At 38.6% G+C, this 22,663-nt stretch overlaps 2 protein-coding genes and 1 non-coding gene across 5 annotated transcripts in view; 2 read left to right on the top strand and 1 right to left on the bottom strand.

The window, feature by feature from the left end:
* Positions 1-22,663, top strand: part of SHC4 (SHC adaptor protein 4) — a 129,670-nt gene that overhangs the window by 65,374 nt on the left and 41,633 nt on the right. For 2 of the 3 annotated variants that reach the window (XM_073876966.1, XM_073876965.1), the window contains exons 3-7: positions 2,217-2,280; positions 5,664-5,783; positions 15,724-15,777; positions 19,475-19,513; positions 19,673-19,724. In XM_073876966.1, coding sequence (XP_073733067.1) covers positions 2,217-2,280; positions 5,664-5,783; positions 15,724-15,777; positions 19,475-19,513; positions 19,673-19,724 — 329 coding nt within the window. The remainder of the gene's footprint in view (positions 1-2,216; positions 2,281-5,663; positions 5,784-15,723; positions 15,778-19,474; positions 19,514-19,672; positions 19,725-22,663) is intronic. The other variant, XM_025884140.2, reaches the window with a different exon arrangement.
* LOC112833506 (U6 spliceosomal RNA) lies at positions 4,102-4,207 on the top strand. The gene has a single exon (XR_003210658.1). It is a non-coding gene; the product is annotated as a U6 spliceosomal RNA (small nuclear RNA).
* EID1 (EP300 interacting inhibitor of differentiation 1) lies at positions 10,220-11,971 on the bottom strand. Its single transcript, XM_025884141.2, has one exon. It carries the CDS (start codon positions 11,889-11,891, stop codon positions 11,316-11,318), a length of 576 nt encoding a protein of 191 aa, XP_025739926.1. The 5' UTR covers positions 11,892-11,971; the 3' UTR covers positions 10,220-11,315.

Genomic DNA, 22,663 nt, shown 5'->3' with positions numbered 1-22,663 from the left:
TATATTTTCATGTCTTTACACATGCTCTTCCCTCTGCCTGGAATTTCCTCCTCCACTCTGCCAGGAAGGTTCATCCTTCCAAATCGTCCTCAAGAGGTACTCACGCCGTAAAGCACTCCTTTTAATTCCCATTTACAATGCTACTTTTTGTTGGACGATATCGACTGTGTGAGAATCAAGAAAACAATGCCTGGGAAAGCATTTTGTAAAACTACAAGGTGCTTTATGAAAGTAACAACTTCTAATAATAACTGTTGTTATACTTGCAGCATCAATGCACATCTTTGTTTCTACTTTTATTTCAAACCATTTACAAGGAGCTTTTTAGACCAAAGCACCCCGGTTGGCTCTCATGGAGTAAAGGATCTGCTAATACCTTTTCTATAATCCCTCTTTATTAAATATCAACAACATAGGTGCCTGGACTAGTTATTTCGGCAACACCAGAGGCTAATTCAGATTAATTATTATGTGTCTCATCAATTATTGAATAATCATTAGGATGACTCAGACATCAATCAACCAACGAAAGAGCCTAACTCTCGAGCAGTCCTTCTGTTTCATCCAGAGAACAAAGGTTGGAATCCTACAGAAACCATAAATATAAAATCCTGAGAAAATATGCTAAACCAAAAAGCCATTTTGTGTTTTGGTTACAGGTAATTATGCAAGTCAGACAAGAGAATACCTTGGAGAAGAGTTTCATATATTCTCCCCCCGCAAAAAAAGAATCTGAACTAAAACACACATTATAAATCTAAAATGGTGCCTAGAATCTTTGGGAATTCTACTTATCTTTCCAAAGTGTCTGCTGGAACACTGAGAACATAGATCTGCACTAATATATCTATATCTATATATCTCTGTGTCCGTGTTATATATCTCTCTCTGTAGATAGAGAGGGAGATAAATTTGTTTAGTGGGTCTGCATTCCTCTGAGTGTTCCTCCCCTCCTTTAGGAATCAAAAATATCTAGCCTGCGCCTGGGTGGCTCAGTTGGTTGGGCAACTGCCTTCGGCTCAGGTCATGATCCTGGAGTCCCGGGATTGAGTCCTGCATCGGGCTCCCTGCTCAGTGGGGAGTCTGCTTCTCCCTCTGACCCTCTTCCCTCTCGTTCTCTCTATCTCTCATTCTCTCTCTCTCTCTCTCTCTCTCAAATAAATAAATAAAATCTTTAAAAAAATAAAAAAATATCTCAAAGAAAATATTTTCATGAAGTATGTATAAAAATTGTAATACAATGTTGCACATGCTCCTATGTGTGTGAACTAATTCAGTTTGCTAATTTAAGCAATGATCTCCAGTGAATCCAGGAAAGAGCTTAGAGATGTGCTTTGTGCAAATTTTAATATATCGGTTGAAAGCCACAAGGTTATGGCTCAGATTACACCGAGTGAAACCTCCGCCCATTCTGAATGCTGAGTTCCAGAGAAAAAAGCTCTTAGTTATAACTGCGTTTCTGGAAATGAGGGCACCGCTCTGCTCACCACTTCCATTAAGGAACAACTTCGTATTTTAGTGGTGCCTTTCTCTCAGGAAGTACGATACAGGGTAAGGTATATGTGTGTGTATATATATATATATATATATATATATATATATATATATATATATATGCAAAGGAGGAAATTTGTTATTGATTTTCATTTCTACTCTGAAATTACGTGAAAGCTCAATGGCTTGTAGCAGTATCTCGGTCAATAAGGCTCCATTTGAGACCACCTTGAAGTTCAATTCTCTCCCAGTCCTTTTAAACTTACTCTGGGGTCAGATTCTTTTGTATTTCATCATCTTTGGTCCTGAGATATCGGGAAGCTTTTTATTCATAACACAACAGAGAGGATTTTGCTAAAAGTAAAACCGAAGTGTTCCCAGACACCAAAGTTCTACCCCTCCTTTTTGGTTACAAATCAACATTGCCAAACACCAAACCTGAAAATCCAAGGGAAAAAAGAGATCAAGAAGGTGAATAGTAGGACTCTTTATTGTAAAGTGATTTTTTTTTTTTCAGCATTAGGGTGTTGCTGGGTTTTGGGGGAGTTTGAACGGCAGAGGGACTAAGTGCAATGCTTTATCCCGTGGGGGTAGGGGAAGGTCATTTATGTCAGACTTACCATTACGTGTGTGCACATTTTGTTCATAAATACTTGTTAATGTTTATTGAACATTTACTGCATGTTAGTATGCTAAGTCTTTATATGGTTTCTGTTCTGTAGGGAAGCAATAAGTCGCCTGTGTGAAGCTGTCTCTGGGGCAAATGGAGCCATTAAAAAGCGAAAGGTAAATATTGGTGTGGTTTTCTTGTTCTCTGTTTCTCTAACTAGGGGAAAGAGAATATCAAAATAGTTCATTCTACCATAGGAGCTAAAGTGCAGAATGGCCTTTACCAGTTGGCGTGATATCAGAGATGCACTGAAAGTTGGTCTTGTCTCCCACATTTTTCTGACTTGCCTGACACTCTCTGAAATGGTGATGTCTTGAGCGGTGGAATGGAGAGAGCACCTGGGGTTCAAGTAAAAAAATCTGGGTTCCGTCCTGGGTGTTTACTTACCTTTGGGCCTGGTCTCTCCTCTCTCTGAGACCCCATGCTTGTTCCTGTAAAGTTAAACCAGATGACCAGGGTGGTACCTTCCAATTTCAGTATTTTATAATGTATCTATTTTGCATTTTAACATTTAGAATTTTTAGATTCCTTGGCCCATTTTCAAATGGAAAGGTGGGTGCTGGTAGGGGTGAGATAATAACACATGAGTAGAAGGAAATTTTCATGCTGAAAGAAAGCATAAGATGTGATGTTACATAGACTTGGATTTAAATCCTGACTCTGCCACCTACTGTGTGATCTTGGACAAGTCCTTTCACCTTTTGGATCATTGGTTTCCCCGACTGTAAATTGGGAGAAAAGAGCACATACTTTATAGAGCTGTGTAGAATTAAATGAAATGGTGTCTACACAGTGTCTGGCATATATTAGGCTTTCAATGGCAATGGTAGTTAGTATTATTGCTATTTAGTTGTCAACCCTAGAACATTTAGTTGTTTTGGAATGTGCAAAGGGGAGGTGCAAAGGGTTTTAAGATAACTATGTAAATCATGGAATTGTAGATTGTTTAAGAGAGAAGGAATTTTTAGAGATCTTCCAGTCCAACCCTCCCATTTTGCCAGCTACTATACTGGTTCAGAGAAGATTTGCCTTGAGTCACTCCGATGATGGTGAGAGCCAGCTATAGAAACCAGGTCTTCAGATTTCTAGCTTTGTGCTTTATTTCCATACCACCCTGCCTCATTCTTTATTAGTCTTCATTATTTTGCATAGGGCTGAACCCAGTGTCACCCAGAGTGACTCAGATGAGCCACAAGGCATGGAAAAACACTGATAAGTGGCCTTTGAATTCTATTAGAACTCCCTATTTAGTAGTTTCTTTGACAAAACCCATGGCCCCAAAGTAGCCTCTGGCCTCCTCCTGCCTCTCATAACCTCTGCAAATAGGATGCTTTTACTGGATGGTCCCAGCAAACAGGCTCACTCATTTAAGACTCCTGACAAAAATAGGGAGTCCACACCCCAAAAACAAAATAAAACAAAACAAATGAGGTTATCATCTTTCCAGAAAGTACACATGGAAAGAAAAATATATTGAGTTAATTTCCTTTGATAGCTAGCATTGATTGCATACTTAATACATGCCAGGGACCCTTTATGCACTATATTATCTTTATACTCTTTTTCCTCCCAATTAAAAAAATTGTGGTAAAATATGCATAACATAAAATTTTAACCATTTTAACCATTTTTAAGTGTACCGCTAAGTGATACTATGTACATTCACATCATTGTGCAACCATTGCCCCATCCATCCCCATGACTCTTCATCTTGTAAAACTGAAACTCTATACACATTAAACAATGACTCCCCAGTCCCCCATTTCTCCAGCCCTGACAACCACCATTCTACTTTCTGTCTCTATGAATTTGACTACTCTTAAGTACCTCATTTGAGTGGAATCATACAGTATTTGTCTTTTTGTGACTGGATTATTTCACTTCATATAATGTCCTCAAGATGCATCCATGCTTAGCATGTGTCAGAATTTCCTTCCGTGCTCATTTCAGCAGCACATGTACTAAATTGGGATGATACAGAGAAGATTAGCGTGGCCCCTGGGCAAGGATAACATGCAAATTCGTGAAGTGTTCCATACTTTTGTAACTGGGTGGTGGGCGTTAAAGAGGGCACTTGAAGTAATGAGCACTGGGTGTGGTACAGAACTGATAAGTCACTAAATTCTACCTCTGAAACCCATAATACAGTGTATGTTAATTAAATTGAATTTAAATTAAAAAAAAAAGACTTTCCTCCCTTTTCCTAAGGCTGAATAATATTCCACTGGATATATGTAATACATTTTGCTTATCCATTCATCAGCTGATGGATACTTGGGTTGTTTCCATGTTTTAGCTATTGTGAATAATGCTGCTATAAATATGGATATACAACTATCTATTCAAGTCCCTGCTTTCAGTTCTTTGGGGTATATAACAAGCGGTAGAATTGCTGGATCCCATGGCAATACTGTTTTTGATTTTTTTGAGGAACTGGGAACTGCTATTCTGTTTTCCATAGTGGTTGTACTATTGTACATTCCTACCAATAGTGCACAGGATTTCTATCTCTCCATGTCCTTTCCAACACTGGTTATTTTCTAGTGTTGTTGCTATTTCTGCTTTTGTTTTTCACTAGTTACAGTTCTATCTAGATTTTCTATTTCTTCATGATTAAGTCTTGGTAGGTTTAATGTTTCTAAGCATTTGTCTATTTTATCTAGGTTATCCAGTTTGGTAATGTGCGATTGTTCGTAGCACTCTCTTATAATGCTTTTTGTTTCTGTTGAATTGGTAGTTACATCCCCACCCCACTTTTGTTCCTGATTTTAGTGATTTGAATCTTCTTTCTTTTTTTCTTAGTCCATCTAGCTAAAGCTTGGCCAATTTTGTTGATATTTTTGAAGAACTTACTTTTGGTTTCATTGATTTTGTCTATTGTTTTTCTAGTCTCTGTGTCAGTGATTTCTGCTCTAACCTTTATTATTTCCTTCCTTCTACTAGCTTTGGGTTTAATTTGTTCTTTTTTTGAATTCCTTAAGCTATAAAGCTAGGTTCTTGATTTGAGAGCTTTCTTCTTTTTTTAATGTATGTGTTTATAGTTATAAATTCCTCCCTTAGCACCACTTTCACTGTGTCCCATATGTTTGGTATGTGTGTTTTTCATACTTTTTTTAATGGTCACAAAAAAACCCAGACAGCAATTCTTTCTTTTTTTAGACATCTGGTCTTCAAAGGGCCTGGAGAGTTCAGCTAGCCCAAACTCTCATAGGAATTACATTTATATAAAGCAGACCCCTACTTCCAACACTTGGGGAGAAGGGAATGTATCAGAAAAGTTCTGAGGGCTCAGATTTCACTACTTACTAAAAAAGTTTGCTGCATTCCATTTTTTAAAACTTTTCATTAAAAAAGAGGAGGGATTCCATCTCATTTGTTTTGTGTAAAGTAAAATAGAGAGGAAGAACATGTGTTTTGACCCATTTTTAACACTTAAAAAGATTAATATTATTCTGTAACAAAATCCTTAACTTAGAGTGTTGTTTTGCTATTTTTAAAGCCTCCAGTTAAGTTCCTATCTACAGTTCTTGGCAAAAGTAATCTTCAGTTTTCGGGAATGAATATTAAACTGACCATTTCAACATGCAGCCTCACATTGATGAATATTGACAACCAACAGGTAAGATCATGAATGTCATTTATAGTTTAACATATGTATTTTTCTAGAAAAGTATGGGCATAATAAAGAAAATAAAGTTTCAGAGTGTGCCTTAAATTTAATAAGGCACAGGGAAAAAAATCTGCCAAGGATTTATGCATAACAATAATTAGAACAACAGTATCATTAACCCATCACTGGCATTTAACTGCTTGCATACTTGCCTCTACCTAATTGGCTTTGTAATAGGAACTAAGGTGCAAATAACATTGTAAAGACCACTTGGCAAATCAAATTCTTGAGTCGGTTGTTTATTACTTTCCACCAGTGCTCCCCAAAGGGAAAGCAATTCCATTTTCAGAACTAACAGACTGTGTGTTGGATGGGTGGTACAAATGAAGGACAGAGGGGAAGGATGATGTGAGGGTTAATATTCTAGCAGACTGAAATTTAAGCATAAAACATTTTCTTCCAACTTTTAAGGTTGAAATGCTTTGTAAAATGTTATTACATAAACACAGTTTTTTTTCTTCTTTGATGATTTATGATACCATGGTATGCCTGAGTTCTCATTGTGAACCTTATTTCTCAAAGAACAGCATCGCTGAAGCAAATATAGAAGATATACAGGCACTAGACTAAATGTGTACCTTCAACTAGGGCCCTGTTTGACTGGCTTTCTATTTTTTAAGCTGAATTCCGTATATCAGGTTATTTATGTGTGTTAGAGTTTAATTCTTCTTGGTCTAATACGTTGTGATTCGAGGTTCTTAACATTTAAGGTTTTACTCTATGGAGTACTGTTGATTAGGGACTCATGGAAGGTTGAACGTGTAGTTGGCTGTGATAAAACAACCAGGGGCTTGAAGGTCACATATAAGTTGAAATCCTGGCTCTGCCACTAACAAACAAGTTACTCCGTCACTCAATTTTCCCATTAGTGAAATGACATTATAGTACCTATTCACAGAGTTCTGAAAGAATGGATTTAGCAATAGTATGTAGCATTGGGTTATTTAGAGGATTAAGTAAGATCATCAATGTAAATCACTTAGCACAGTGCAGTACCTATTATTATTATTTACTCAAACATTTTTCCTATTTCCTTGAGACATTTTCATAAACTCAGTACTTAACAGGGAAAGCATATTTTAAAACATAAAATTGTAAAATTTTCAGTAACATATAAATACAGTTATATACATTTTTGACTCCAGTGTTTTTGCCAAAAAATTCGCTTGCAGTTTTGAGGGCTGCTTTGTTTTCTAAGTTCAAAAGCAGAGTAAAATATATTGCTTCACAGGGGTATAAAACTCCATTGAGGATAATGCTTAATATGAAATAGTTCAAAACAAATTCCTGTCTAGCTGGGTCCTGATTGGTTATCCAAGAGAGGGGATACCGTTGGTATAATGACAGCAGAACATTTGAGGCTGTGCTTGGGAGATGCAGCAAATCTATGTGGAAGGGAAAACAGTCTTTCAGATGCTTTGCCCATAAGACATTTGTAAATGTAAAATTTATTTTTAATTTTCACCCATGTGTATGGTACCAAGGGTGCTTATTGCCTTGAGCTTTGAGGTCTCATTGAGTATAGAAGCACTTGAATTATCTCAGAATTTTGTAGGGGAGGAAGAGTAAGCAAATCTACAGCCATCATGGTGACAGCCTTATGTGCAGAATATAACGAGCATTAAAAAAAAATGGTTCTTTCTATGGGGTGACTGAAGGAATGGAGAATTTAGGAAGAATAGGGTTGTGGTATGTATCGGTAGGGGGCATAGTTTATTCTCATTTCTTTCTCTTCTACTACAGATTTTCTGGGCTACTGCAATTAGAGGGGGTATTGTCACATGCCCTTTATCTTTCTGGCAGAACAGAAGTAGGGACAGTGGGCATGGGTGGCTTCCACTACCAGTAGTTATAGCAATGAGTGCCTCTGGAAGTAAGACATTTTTTGTGCATTGGTGGCATGGTTATGTGTTCAGCCCACTGGTGGAGTGAGGACCAAAGTTAGGATCTCATTGACCTCACACCCAGGTGCTGATTTTTAAAAATAATTTTGAACCATTCTGCAGGCCTACGGGAAATGGTTTGGTAGTGGTGGCGGTGCGGTGGGGGGTGCGGGTGGCATAAAAAAGATGTGCAACTGCCATCTGCTTTACTCAAGAAGCTTTATAAATCCCATCAAAAGGGCAAGTAAAATGTTCAAGGGAGGAAGGCAGCAGAGAAGCGACCTTATAGTTGTACATGAGAGAATGATTTACTAATTAAGTTCTCCTTAAAGAAAGCTACCCTTTGAAGTTCTAAGATAAATACCAAGAAATATTAATGCCTCCCTTCCTCCCTCCCGCCAACTTCTAAGATATACTTTGGACTGAAAACATAAACAGGTTCAAGTTTATAGATACATTCATAGATGACAGAGTATTTATGGGTCAGACGGTTCACATTCATCTTCAGCCACTGAGACCAACTTCAGGATTATAAGCATTCACTCCCAGAAAATGTCTCAGAGTCAGAAAATAAAATTATATTAAACATGTAATGCTTGCAATTTTTAAAACTTACTGTATTTTGGGATGGGGAAGTACATTTTGGAAAAGCAAGTTTTAGGGATTTTTGTATATTCCTTATTTTAAAAATTCAAGCAACAGACTTGCTTGACATACTTTAATATATTAGGGACTTAGGCAAAAGTGTCAGGCTCAAGAGCTCCCACTCCCACTATTCTTTACTCATATCTACAATCCTACCACCAACTCTAACAGCTAGTGAAATGATACAGAGAAGGGTAATAGAGATAAAGAAGGTAAAATAGGCAGAAAATGGAGACATCCTTTAGTCTCCATGAAGAGAGGCCAGGCAGGTAGTGCTTACTGTCCAGGGACAAGGAAAACAATGGTGCAAGCATAATGATACACGGTGAGTGCCACCTGGCCTCCATGTTGGGGAGACAACACTGGGAAACATGGCAGTACAATACCTTCCCTACGTAAAGGGAGATTGGATGCTTTTTCCCACATGACTATACGTCAAGGGCTGCCAGATCTTCAACTTTTGGGGGAAAAAAAAAAAGATGGAAATCTGGGAGTTTTGCTGCACTCTCTGGGTTATGAGATGTTGGTCTTTAATTAAGAATTAAAATTTTAAGCATGAGACAAAATAAATCTGTGTCCTTAGGGCAGCCAATGTAGTAGGACAATCTAAGCAAAAATTTATTATATGCATAGATCCAGAAAACCACACCCCCATCATCCTACATACTCACAAGCTTTTTGAAGTTCCCTCTCCCCATTCCATATCCCCACCCTCTCCCCTGTTCACAAAATAAGGACCAGAATCTCTCTAGAACTCCTTTCTTTAGTTCCTGTTAACCCAGATTTGAACCAGGTAGGCTGGTTCCAGTATGTGTTAACTTTAACCTTTAAAACAAGTGATTTTATGCTTTTAAAAGGGGTGTTAAAATGCTACCATTTTCTATCTTCAGTAAATACAAACAAGTATTAATTTCAGTGATCTCTCAGTTTACTACCTATTTTCCCAAGACCAATGAACCAACCATCAAGAGGAGTCCATTGTGGAGTCCAGGTCTTTCTCCCCAACATGAGCCTTCCAACCCAACAGGGAGTCATTTTCTTTTCCTCTCCTCTTGCTCCCCACTCAGTCCCAGAGAGGAAACTAATCACACTTCCTTGTTTGAAGACCAATTTTTTTTCTATTTCCTGACATGTTTACCTGGAGGTACATGCAACTGGTTAGTTACCTGTGCCCTAGCGTCCTACACCCCACCCCCAAATTCAGTTAATTCACATCATACAATTATCTATACAGACTCATCTAGCTGCAACTAAGAGCTGTTTGAAAATGCAATCAAAGTGAGGCATGGGAGAGGTTAAGTGCTAACATCTCACCTATGATTTCCCTATCTATCTATCATCTATCTATCTATCTATCTATCTATCCTCTAACTTACCAAGCTAGTATTTAAATAATTATCACCCTTGTCAGTCCTCTACAGAAAAGAACCCCCCTCCTTAAACTAAAAGATGATCGTAACATAAATAAGGCTGAGTTGTGGTGTTGTATCGGATGTGTCCTTTACTGCCATAATAAGCAGAGGGTACCTTTTTATTGATCATCAGACCTACTGATACACTGTTTTTCTGGGCACAACTTTCTGACATTGTTCTTCTTATACAATTTCAGAACCTTAATAACCACAGCAACATGCTCACTAATAGGACAGTTTTTCTCAGGCTGGCAAATTCTTTTATAGGAATTTGCCAAGTTTAATATCCTCAAGTTAATTTATAAATCAGTTATTTGAAGCTGGAGCACTTTCCCTTATAAATAGTGGTTAAATTATAAAGTGGTTTCAATAATAAAATAAAATAGCACAATACAATAAAAAGTAGTGTTTAAAGTATGTGAACAATACTGTTGGCCAAACAAAATACACAGAACAAGAAATTTTATTATCTTGAATGCTGGTGCATAACCAATAACAAGCTTAATTAGAGGAGGAGACAGAGGGAAACTTCAGATACTGATGTCGATTTCTGGGCAGGTTTAAAACTTTTAAAGGTTGAGGGCATAATTGTTCAGTCTTTTTTTTTTTTTTTTTAGATGTAGGGCTTTCCTTTTACTTGACATGTTCACTTCAACAGTTCTTAGGCTATGAAGTTCAACCAAAGTCTTTCACCTGTAAAGTTAAATGAAAAACAGCGAATAAAACAATTTCTCTATTATGTAAGAGTATTAGAAATAGTTTGTTTTGTTCTTTCACATACATTTTAATGTCTAAATTTGAAATTTTATTATGGATGTCTTAGTTTTTGAGTTTTAAAAATGGTAAGACAACGAATTTCCTTGAATTACAGATCATAGTAGCTTTATGAATGATCAAGATACATGTACAAAGTTTCAGATGCTCTTGAAAACACATTTTGAGATATAGCACACATGATACATATTTCTTTTTGGGTTTGCTTTATACCCAATTTATTTTACACAAAAAATTTAGCCTTTGATCACTGGCTTGGACAGACCACAAAGTGGAATCTTCAAGAGTTCTCTCAGTAGGCTTTCAGTCCAAATGATTCAGACATATTGTGTCCTAAATTAGATCTATTAGTTACATTTTCTCATGTAATTAGTATCACTGGGGTCTTGTACTGGTAGTTTGTCTTGGTCATAGCTTATTCTTGCAAAACCATCCCTTACAGTGAAATGTGAAAGGTATTTTCTCCAATGCAAGGAAAATAATCTGATCAATAACAGAGTCAAAGCCACAGGTGTTTCAGGAACGTTCTTGAAAACAGATTTCCACAGTCCTAAGATGTGTTTTCTTCTTCCTTAACAATTCTTTTTCATAACTGTGCAGTCACTGCCCTATTCTATTCTGCAAAACAACAACAACACACAAAATTTTTTTTTGAGGATCAAGTTTTTCATTGGCACGGTACGATCTGGATCTGGAATGAACCCAAAAGACAGTGGGAATGCTGGGTCTCTCCTCAAGTAGTTTCCTCCTCTTTTAACAGCACGTAATTACTCTCTATCAATAATCTCATCACAGCCGAGTTCTTCGGTCAGGCGATTGACAACCATAAGTGAAAAAAGCTCTTCGATAAAAGCCAACTGATCAAACGGGGTCTTCTCATAATGCATTTGAAACCCGGCATCCAGGGCTGCTTCCCTTGCTCTGGATGTTCTCAGAAACATCTTGTTGGCTTCTTCAAGGGCCGCTGATACTCTGTAGCCTGCACCACTCAGCTGCTCCTCTTCCGGATAATCATAGTCGTCCTCCCAGTCATCAAATTCCTCGCCCTCGTCCTCGCTCTCGAAGTCAGGGCCCGCAAGCAGGCCTGGCTGCTCCCCAGGGCTGGGCCGGTTAGCAAGGCCTCGTTCCCCCTGCGGCTCCGCCATTGGCTGGGCCGCCTCCTCCTCCATTGGGCCTTCCTCCTCGAGCTGTGGCGGGGCCCCGTTGCGGGAGGGGTTCAGGGATGGCTCCCGGCTCCCGCTGCCTACCTCCATCTGCGGAAGGTCACCCTCGCCAGGCATCACATCCATCTGCAGGTCATTGCTCTCTTCATAAAGCTCGGACAGCTCGTTCATTTCCGACATTGTACAAGCAGCTCAACCTCTCGCAAGGCGTTTTTGCAAAATCGGAGCTACGCGGACGAGCCGTTCTGCGCGTGCGCAAACGCCGTGCGCTTGCGTGACCCTGTGCGTTTGCGCGACCCCCAGACACCGCCTCCTATTTGGCGTGCCCCTCGGGGGGGAGATGCTCACTGTTCCGCGGGGAACGGTGGTACCGCTTTCGACCCGTTCAAACTCCCTAGGTAGACACTCTGCCTGTAAGAGAGTTACTTAATCTCCCCTTTCTTAACCGTTGCGCTGCTTATGATGCTGTAAACTTGAAAATGCTTTACGTGGCCTCTGTAACAACGTTTAATCCTCCTCCCCCTGCTCCTTACCCCTTCTGCTCTCTCCTGCTCTTCTTCCTCCCACCCCAGGCAAAATCGCTCCCTTTCATCTGTACGCTTAGGATTTCTAAATCCACACCTCCAAATCACACAATGTTCCCAGCCACAGATCAACATACTGAGAACTGATCCGTTAAGCTCTTCTGTTTTCTCCATTTTTTAAAAAAAGTTAAATTCACAAACATATTATCTATCTCCTTAAAAACATACATGCTGAAGAAGTACTTGGTTCCATTTATTTTCGCAGGAGGTAACTTCCCACTGTCATCAATTTGGTGTGTATTCTTTAAATCTTTTTCCTTTGCATTTATATGGATCTTTATGTCCTCGTGGAAAAATCTTATTTTGTGTGTGGGTTTTTTGTTTTTGTTTGTTTTTGCATGCCTTAAATAACTCTTCGATTACAAAACAAAAAGCCCTTCAGCAATGTCTTGAAGATTTAGCTTTGTTAGTATACATAGATGAGTCTTTTTTTCCGTAGCATTCATTTGTATAGTTGACCCAATTATGCACAAATAATTTCCGATTTTTCGATATTATAAACTATGGTTAAATCACATCCATATGCGCCAATGTTTCTCTAGAACAAATAACCTACAAGTGGAAAGGCATAATTGTAGGGTATGCATTTTTAGGTTTTTGTTTTGTTTTGTTTTAAGATTTTTTTTGACAGAGACACAGCGAGAGAGGGAACACAAGCAGGGGGCGTGGGAGAGGGAGAAGTCCTCCCGCGGAGCAGAGAGCCAGATGCGCTGCTCTGTCCCAGGACCCTGGGATCATGACCTGAGCCCAAGGCAGACGCTTAACGACTGAGCCATCCAGGAGCCCCTGCGTACTTTAGTTTTAACACATAGTATCAAACTGCTCTCCAGGATTGCTCTCCTCCCCGGTGTTTGAGAATATCCTTGCCACACATGGTTTTGTTGAGCAATTTTATCAATTTAATGATAACTTGTTTTATTTTCCATAGCCTTGATTTCTTAGAGATTGAGTATTTTTCACTATGTTTATTGAGGGCGCCTGGGTGGCTCAGTTGGTTAAGCGACTGCCTTCGGCTCAGGTCATGATCCTGGAGTTCCGGAATCGAGTCCCGCATCGGGCTCCCTGCTCAGCAGGGAGTCTGCTTCTCCCTCTGACCCTTTTCCCTCTCGTGCTCTCTATCTCTCATTCTCTCTCTCTCAAATAAATAAATGAAATCTTTAAAAAAAAATATGTTTATTGAAATTTGTGTTACTTAAGAAAATTAACTGGTCTTATTTTTGGTTTATTTCTTTTTGTTATTGATTTGTAGGAATTTCTTATAAACTATATGAGTACTTTGTTTTACATGTTGCCAATATATGCTTCCTGCCTGTTGTTATTTGTCCCATTTCAGGGGTCTTTTTTTTATACAAAAGTTTTAAAATGAGTTTTCATGTAATCAAATTGAAGGGGTTTTTTTCTATGTCTTTTTCTTTCTGTTAGGATGGATTTTCCTACTTCACAGATCACAAGCATAATTTTTTATTTGTCTCCTAATATTTGAATAGATCTTTTATGGATAAAACATTTATATAAATACTATGAGGACAGGATTTGTTTATATATTTTTTACAGGTATCCAGCTAATTCAGCCAACTCCACTAATTTAATCACTGTCCTTTTGTTGGCTGTTTGGTGCCACATTTGTCATAGATTAAAAGACAATGAATGTGTAAGTTTGTTTTTAGACTTTGTATTCAAATGAATTTCTGCAGTTTTATAGTATGCCTTGCTGATAAGGAAAATCTTCTCTCTTTGTTCTTTAAAAAATTGCCTTAGCTCTTTGCACATTTGTTCTTCCATGTGAATTTTAGAAGTAGCTTGAAATGTTACCCGAATGACATAGGTGGAATGTTTGGAGTTGCGTGGAATTTACAGATTAATTTGGGGGAGAATCGACATCTTTACAATATTGTCTTCTCATCCATAGAAGTGATATATATCTTTCTACTTATTTGTGTCTTATTTTTACTCTTCGATAAAGTTTTCTAAAAAGCCTTACATGATTCATACTAGTTTTATACTTAGGTGCTCTTGTAAAATATACCCCTCACCGCAATACAATATCTGATTAGCTATTGCTGGTATGTAGGAATGACAGTTGATCTTTGTATATTGATTTGTTTTTAGTAATCACTTTTAACTGAAATACAACTATAGAAAACACAAATATAGAAAAGTGCACAAATTGTAAGTGTGCAGCTTGGTTATTACAAAATGGACGTATTTGTGTAACCACTACCCAGATGGAGAAACACCATTTGCAGGATCCCAGAAAACCATTTGCTTTCTCTTGCTTTGCCCCACTATCACCATCATCCTGATTTGAAACAGAATAAAATATTTTTGCCTGTTTCTGAACTTTATAGAAATTAAACCATGCAGTGTATATACTTTGTGTCTAGCTTCTTTTGCCCAAGAAATATGTTCTTTGCTACATAGTAGTCCATTGTTTGAATATCACAGTGATCATCATTGGGATTGTTTCCAGTTTGGGGCTATTACAAACAGGGCAGTAATTTTCTTTCTTGAGATCTTTGGTGCAGTATTTACACGATCCATTGGAATACAGCTAAGAGTAGAATTGCTTGACCATCTTATGTAAGCAGAATCGTGTATAGATTAGGTTAAACAATTCTGAAGATGAGATTAGCCAATTGATGCACAGTTGGTATTTCAATGAACCTTCAAAGCAGTATGACAAATACCTCTCTGTAAATTGGTCATTACACTGTGGTTTCCAAACAAGCAAGCCTAAACTCTCAAGTGAAAGAGATTGTCTTCTTGGCTAACTAATGCAGTTCACTTGGATAGTCTACTTCATATTGAAAATCTTAATGTTAGGGCCTTAGTATGCTTTTGGTGGTGAATGACTGAAACCCAATTCAAACTAACTTATATAAAAATAAATAAAATAGAAAAATACATAAAAAGATAAAGGGGGAAATGTATTGGTTGAAGTGATGGACTAAATATTACCACCAGATTTTTTTTTTAACTCTCAGCTCTGATATTGTCCAGAGGGAAAGCTTCATTCTTCCATCAGGCTTTTCCCACATGGCAGCAAAAGATGGCTCCCAGAAGCTTTGGACTTAAACTAAGGCCCTTAATGGCAGAGAGAGGTGCATTCTTTCCTATTATCCATTTCAGTTCCTCTCTATGGTATTGATTGGCTTTGCTTTATCCAGAGGGTAAAGCCCATTCTGATGGGCTAGGCCTGGATCCCATGTCCAGCCATAAGGAGAGGGGCAGTGATACGGGCATGTCAAACCTACTTGAACCTCATGAGATTATTACAGAATGGGGATGGAGTAGTTTCCAAAGGGATGCTGAGCAGGCAAAAAAAAACAAACAAACATACAACGTGTATCTGTTACTGTTAGATTGTATGTAACTAGACATAATTAATTTGTAGCATCATCCATGTTTAATCTGTTTATGTTTTACAGATTATTGCAAATCATCATATGCAGTCTATTTCATTTGCCTCTGGAGGGGATCCTGTAAGTATGGACTCATGAAAGCTCTTTTTATAAGAGTTAAAAGAACTTCCATGTAAAGCATGGAAGTGTAAACCATGTAAAACCCTACATAACTTTTCCAGTGTTTTATTACAATTTGTGAGTAGCTATGTATAATCAAAGATTTGGCTTTGACAAAATATTTTCTGTTACTGATTTTTAAAATATTTGGAAGTGTAAACCATGTAAAAACCCTACATAACTTTTCCAGTGTTTTATTACAATTTGTGAGTAGCTATGTACAAAGATTTGGCTTTGACAAAATATTTTCTGTTACTGATTTTTTAAAATATTTGGATTAGTGGATGAGCTAATAATATTCCATTATGTTGTGAGTCACGGAGTTATCATCTGAGATTCTTCTTGTAAGTAACATCTAAGTCATGAAAAACAAATATGTCATACATGTGTTGCCAGTCGCCCCTCAGCATTCTTAACAACACAGAGTTCCAGGCAGATCCTTTTAAGCAATGGATTTGACATATGAGGGGAAGCCTAGTTGCCATTCCGGCTGTCAACCAAGGCCACCAAGTCTCATCTAAAATGAGCAACCAGGTTTGCAGAAGCTCGTGGAGGGGGAAAGCTTAGCTAGCAGGAGAGAACTGCACTTCGTTCCCCATGAACTGTGGGAGACTGAGCAAGTGCTCGCTCTCCAAGCATACTTTACAGAGTGGAGGTTCATTCCCTGACTCCCTACTCCATATTTCTGAACCAGAGCCAAAGGAAGGAGGGAGGCATTGAAGTTAGGAAACCTGGGACTGACCAAGAAACAGATCTGTTTAAACTGAGGGGGTAGAAGGAGGATTTTGCTCTTCCATGATATTGGGACATTTTTCTTCTCCCTGCAAACATATACAAGCTAGAAGAGGACTGAGTTTGATTTTCGTAAGGATCGAACATCAGTAAGGTCAAGAAAACATATGGGGAGCAAATGGAGACCTTGTTCTTCCTGACAATGTATTACCTTCTTTTCTGCTGAGCATTTAATATTAAAGATTGTATCCTTCAGAAATGAGGGAATAAAATCCAGTATAATAGTTTTTTTTTTTTTTCTATCCACCACATTTAGTTTCTTACTTCCAATTGAGGAATCAAATGGAGGGTCATAAATGATAAGACATATAATTCAGAAATCTAAGAGAGGTATGGAACAGTAGTAAAAACTAAATCTGGCAGGTGATGTCACTGCAAAATTTCGACCTCTATGCTAAATATTTAAAAGGAAAAATTATTGTCTATCCTAAAAGGAAATGAAGTTCTGAAGTTACTCTGTTGTAATCATTGCTTCCCTTACCGGCATCTAAAGTAAGCGACTTTCTTCACTTGGTTGTTGATGTAACTTTTTCATGTGTGAAATATATAGTTAAATGCTATTTAAATTACCCTATTCTTTAAAAATTTCAGTAATTACTTGTCTCCACATTGGCTACCGGTGACTCAAAATGTTCAAGCATGTCAAACTTAAATATCCTGTCTTCAGAACTTATTTGAAGCATATGGAAGAAAAGTCCTATTTATAGGACTTCAAATCATTGGGTTTTTTTTTCTTTTATTAATGGACATTTAATTTTCCCTTTAGGCTTCTCTATTTTCTCATCTTTCAATTTTGGGTATAGTTATTTTCAAATGAATAGATTAGTTCCATGGTCCTACCATTCAATTAATATGTAAACCAAATTTTAAGAGCTCTAGCTCTTCCCCAAGAGATTCCACAGATGGCCAATTGTGGATTCATTAGAAACGGGAGCAGTGGCAGCGTGGGCCCAGTACTGAACCTGAACTCCCATCCAGCCAGCTTCATAATTTGGCCTCCACCATGATAACAAAGCAGAGAGGGTTGACTGAATCCAGCCTGAAAAGGCCAGCGTTGTCTCTTCTCTTCCTAACCTTATAGCTCAGTCATCCATAAAGGAACTCAAATATTTTCCTTAAGTTATGTAATGAGTTCTATAAGCTAAGTGTTAAAAATAATTATAGGTGTTTGCCCTAAATTTCCCTTTCAACTTTCAAGGGTTGCTGTCATTTTAGCATTGGTATGCAAATCATTATTTACCCTAGGCAAGCCCGCATGATGTCTATCACAGTTCTCCGGAATCCTGGTTCTTTTTAGATCATCTTCACATGCCTTTAGTTTTTTAACGCTTTCAACCCACCAAAGCACTGACCTTACCAAAAACAAATGGTAAAGAATTTGTAGTGCTGTGGGGAAATTTGTACCTAAGCTGCTAGTGCTTTGCCTGGCACCGCGTGATGGGAGATAGCTATCACCCCTGTTACTAGCACATGGCAATGGCCATAGCTTTGTTTAGGACACTCCCTGAGATCATTTAGAGCTTCACAGCTACCTGGGTGCAAGATGCTAAAAGTCTCCATGGCCCAATGTAGTACCTTTCAACCAGATTTCCTCCCAAGTTTGAGAAATACTGGCTGTTCTTCCTTACCTCTTGACCTTTGCTCACCCTTACCTTTACTCTCTTCTCAAAGACATTTACTTGTCTTCCTCCTGTCAGCCCTGAAGACAGTTCTTGGTAATGCTTCTGTATCTCTGTATACTTTCTCCTTTTCAAAAATGCATTCCAAGTATGTCACAAATATATGTTCTTATGTTTTTTCCATCATTTGTGTCTTGCCTTTAACATTCTTTACATTCTCCCAGAAATTTGCAGTTATAGAATTTTAGAACTCTAAGACCACTGGAGACTGTTTGGAGAATGAGGTCCCACAACCTCTTTCCCACCATCTAATGCACCAGACAGTGTTGCTGGCGTCCTCCCATCTCTTCGACTTTATAAATAGCAGCCAAGCGCCAGCACTTGTGGCTTTGCTTCTAAGTTCATATAAAATAAAGCTCATAGATATGACCTTATTTATTTACAAGATATTTCAAACCTTTTATCTGTTAGCATGAGATAAGTTTATTTAGATGTTTGTTATTTTTTAAAATAACTGAAGACAAGTTATGCTGACCCTGAGATCTGCTTCCTGCGTGTTTCACTGTGGGTTATTAAGTGATTGTCCTTGTGGGTATTATACACAGGCTTTTATTTCCTGCCAGTTGATTGCATCTTCCCTCTGGAGAGTCATACTTCTAATCTGCAAATGGCATTGTGTGTATGTTTTTTTTCCGTGAGAACTGAGATAACAAAAAGCATCTTTAATTATTAAAATCTTATCACTCATCAGTTTACTGTTTCAGTAAAAGTCAGAATTACCAAGTGGCTTTTTGTTTGTTTTTACAAAGTCAGCCACACATCTTTTTGAACTCCTTAGATTTTTCATGGGTTCTCTTTTTCAAAAATGATTTTTCCTTTCTAGATATTGATCAAATAAATGCTTTGTATTTTTGCTTTGTTATTTCTTAAGTTAACTCGCTCTGCACACAAGCAAGCTAACAACCACAAAGCCCAATGTGTCTCTGTAATTGACTTATTTTCTGACATAGATGGTGTCTCTTTGGACAACTGGGAAATCATGGCACCACCTCCTAGTTTATGACTCCTTTGTGGTGGCATAACCCCTGGTATTTCACCTTTCAACACAGGAGACAGTCACAGTCCCTAACCATTTTTTAAGAATGTGTGTCCTAACATATTCCCTATGTAGATTCTTTTTTATGCTCAGTAAATAAGTATCACGAAATCTGCCTCTAAATTTTTAATTTTCAACTTCTCTCTCCAAGGGGCAGAGGATGTGGACTCCACAGTGGCTGAACTACACAGTGTGTATATATATTCCCTCCTAGGATGCTTTTCTTTTCTCTTTAAGTAGAAACATTTGTATGTAAGTCCTTACCTCAGTATCATGTCCTAAATGTACTCTTATCTTTCAACAGTATAATCCATTCATTTTAAATGCAATCATTTTCCCTTTTTTATAGGACACTACAGACTATGTCGCCTATGTAGCTAAAGATCCAGTTAATCAACGAGGTATGGAAAGCAACTTCTAGATTTTCTTAAGCGCTGGTATATAGCACCTTTAAAAAGTAACAAGCAGTTCTTTTCAATATACAGAGTGATGAGGATCACTAGAGTGCTATATTGGGTTCTAGAAATATTATGTGAATTTGAGTTGGAAATAAATAGCCCTGCTAGCAGAACAAAGTAGAAAAAAATATATAGTTGGGATTTAAGTCCCAGTCATTTGAGGGATCCTTATACCCAAAGGCTTATTATCTATTTGTATAATCAAAAGGGAAGCTGTTTTGGTTATAACAGAAGGGACTGGCTGCCACACCCCCAGTGAATGAATGAATGAATTACACAGAAGACCCAAGCCAGTGAGATTATTGGTCTCAGCAAGTGTGTGTGTGTTTGTGTGTGTGTGCGCGCGTGCACACACATGCTCATGAGTGTATGTGTGTTGAGCCTGTGCATTTGTTATTCAAAGAGTCTGGCATGTCACTTTGAGTGTTTGGCTTCTTCTCATTTTTGGATCTCAGCTTATGTCTCTTCTTCAGAGAGATCTTCTTTGACTGATGGCACTTCCTATCTACAGTAGCATAACCCACCCTGCTGCATCATAATACTTTATTTCTCTTCTTATTAACACTTAGCCCACATTTTTGTTATTTTATTTACTCATTTGTTGATGTGTTTCATGTCTGTCCTTCCTACTGAAAGCTCCATGAGGGCAGGAACCTATCTACCGTATTCGCTGCTGTTTCCAAAGCACTCATCAAAAAGCCAGACACATAGGTGTTGCAACAAAAATAACTATATTTGTTAAGTGAATGGAAGAGCTAAGTTGATTGGATTTCTCATCCCAGGATTTAGCAAGTTTGCCTAAGTAAACTCATCTCCTGGTGAAACTTTGGGATAAGGGCCTGAAATTTCTTAAGTCATTGGACCTCTTTAGACAGACATGGTTAATGTTGCTTCTCATCCCTGATTCTGGGACATTCAACTCCTCTTAAGGATGAGCCTTAGGTTGCTTCTTCTCCTCAACTTGAACCTATTAGGTCAGCATCTTGTGCCACCCCAAGGTTAGGGTTTGCTCCAACACATTTATTAAGTACACGTGAAGTAGAATTTGGAAATTCAAAGAGTTATAAAACAAAGAGGGGAAAGTGTACATGGCATGCTGGGGGTAAATAAATAGAACATATTTGCTAGAATGCAGATTGGGTATGGAGGAAAAATGTCTAAAAGACATCTAGAGGGCAGATAGGATAGTGCCAATAAGTAGGGACTGAATCTTCAAGTAACTGGGTGGAAAATGCTGTTTACAAAGCAGAGCTTCAGGAAGATTTATTTGGGAATAGGATGGATTCAGAGAGACACTTAAGGCAGGGAGATCTGTTTGGAAGCTATTATGATAGTCAAAAAGGAAATGATGAGGACCAGCTGCTAATACAGGACCTGGCACGTAGTAGATGCTTAGCAAATGCTTGCCAAAAGAACATGGCTCGATGAGATGGAAAAGCAGAAACAGGTGACAAGAATTAAGCAATACTCCATTGAAACTGACTCACTGTAAACCATATAATGAAGAATGGATAACCATCAAAGATGAGTAGGAGAGACAGAAACTAGTGAAGGGGAATGGGGGTGTAGGAATGGAACACAACAGAAGATACCAGAAAGGAGCAGCCTCTTTTAATTAAGCCTGAGTTTCCCGAAAGAATCACTGCATGCTCTTTTAGGGAAGGGCTCTGAACAAAAAGCCTTTTCTCTTAACCTCAAAGGACAGGGTGAAAGGAAGAACAAATAGATCGGGAAGTCTAGATGTTGAGTAACTTTGCCATCAGTCACTGAATAGCTCAGGCCTGTCATTGCTCTTCCATGAATGGTGGTGAGGCGTTCAAGGACTGACTGGCTGCTTGCTTGCTTCTCTAGGGGAATGGGTCTACCTAGAAGATAGATGATTTAGAAGCATAGGGTAATTTTCTGGGTGCGACTCTTGGTTTAGGCTCAGGTCATGATCTCAGGGGCATGAGATCAAGCCCGTTGGCCAACTCTGCGCTCAGTGGGGAGTCAGCTTGAGGTTTCTCCCTCTCTCTCTGCTTCTGTCCCTCCTCCTGTGCACTCTCTCTAAAATAAATACATCTTAAAAAAAAGAAACAGGGTAATTGTTTTTTGGATTAAAAAGTTGGCATCTCCTCCTCCTTATTGCTCCTTTTCCAGTCTCCTCCTTCCCTTTCTTATTTATCTTGGTCATAGAAACTTCTGTGAGAAGCCACTCCCTTGTCAGCATAGCCCCTGCTTGCACACCCCTCCAGAGTCAAATCCCTTCTCCTCACCGGAGCCCCTGGACTTTAATTTGTGCCCAGAGGTGCCAACACGGCTTTCAAGTCCACACATAATTATGAATTACATACTAATATAAAAGGGGCTGAGCTAATCATTGTGGCGGAAAAACAATTCCTGGCCAGCTTGGACCCCTCATTTCGTCAGAGAGAGAAACATGGTGTGTTGGAGGTGCATGGAGAAGGAGGGGGGCCTGGACAATAGAGTGTGGGACACAGCAGGGGCTCAGTCAGGACTTGTGGGAGAAATGAATCCAGGGCCAGATGAAAGAGCCCTCTGATGAGAGCTCAGGGCTATGGGTGTGGGTGTGTGAGTGTGTGTGTAAAGGTGGGGTCGCAGAGAAAGGAAGGAATAGAAGTAGGGGAGTCATGGCTGAAAAGCGAGGCCAGAAACAGAGTGTAGAGGGCTTTGAATGCTGGCCAAAAGGTCACGGGGAGCCATTGAAGATTTTGAGCTTTATAGCAATTATTCTGGCTTCTGCCATTTTACTGAAATTGCAAAATGATAACTTTTCCGGTATTTGTATCTGTGAAAGTGAAGCGGGAGGGCAGAAAATAGTCTGGAATCGTAGAGTCCAATTTGGAGGACATCCCATTAGTCCCAGGCAGGAGTGGTACTGT

The sequence above is a fragment of the Callorhinus ursinus genome, unplaced genomic scaffold (genome assembly GCF_003265705.2).
Source record: "Callorhinus ursinus isolate GAN/ISIS: 27379988/994484 unplaced genomic scaffold, GSC_fseal_2.0 scaffold25, whole genome shotgun sequence".
Taxonomy (NCBI): Eukaryota; Metazoa; Chordata; class Mammalia; order Carnivora; family Otariidae; genus Callorhinus; species Callorhinus ursinus.
This window is presented reverse-complemented; position numbering and strand designations above follow the sequence as displayed.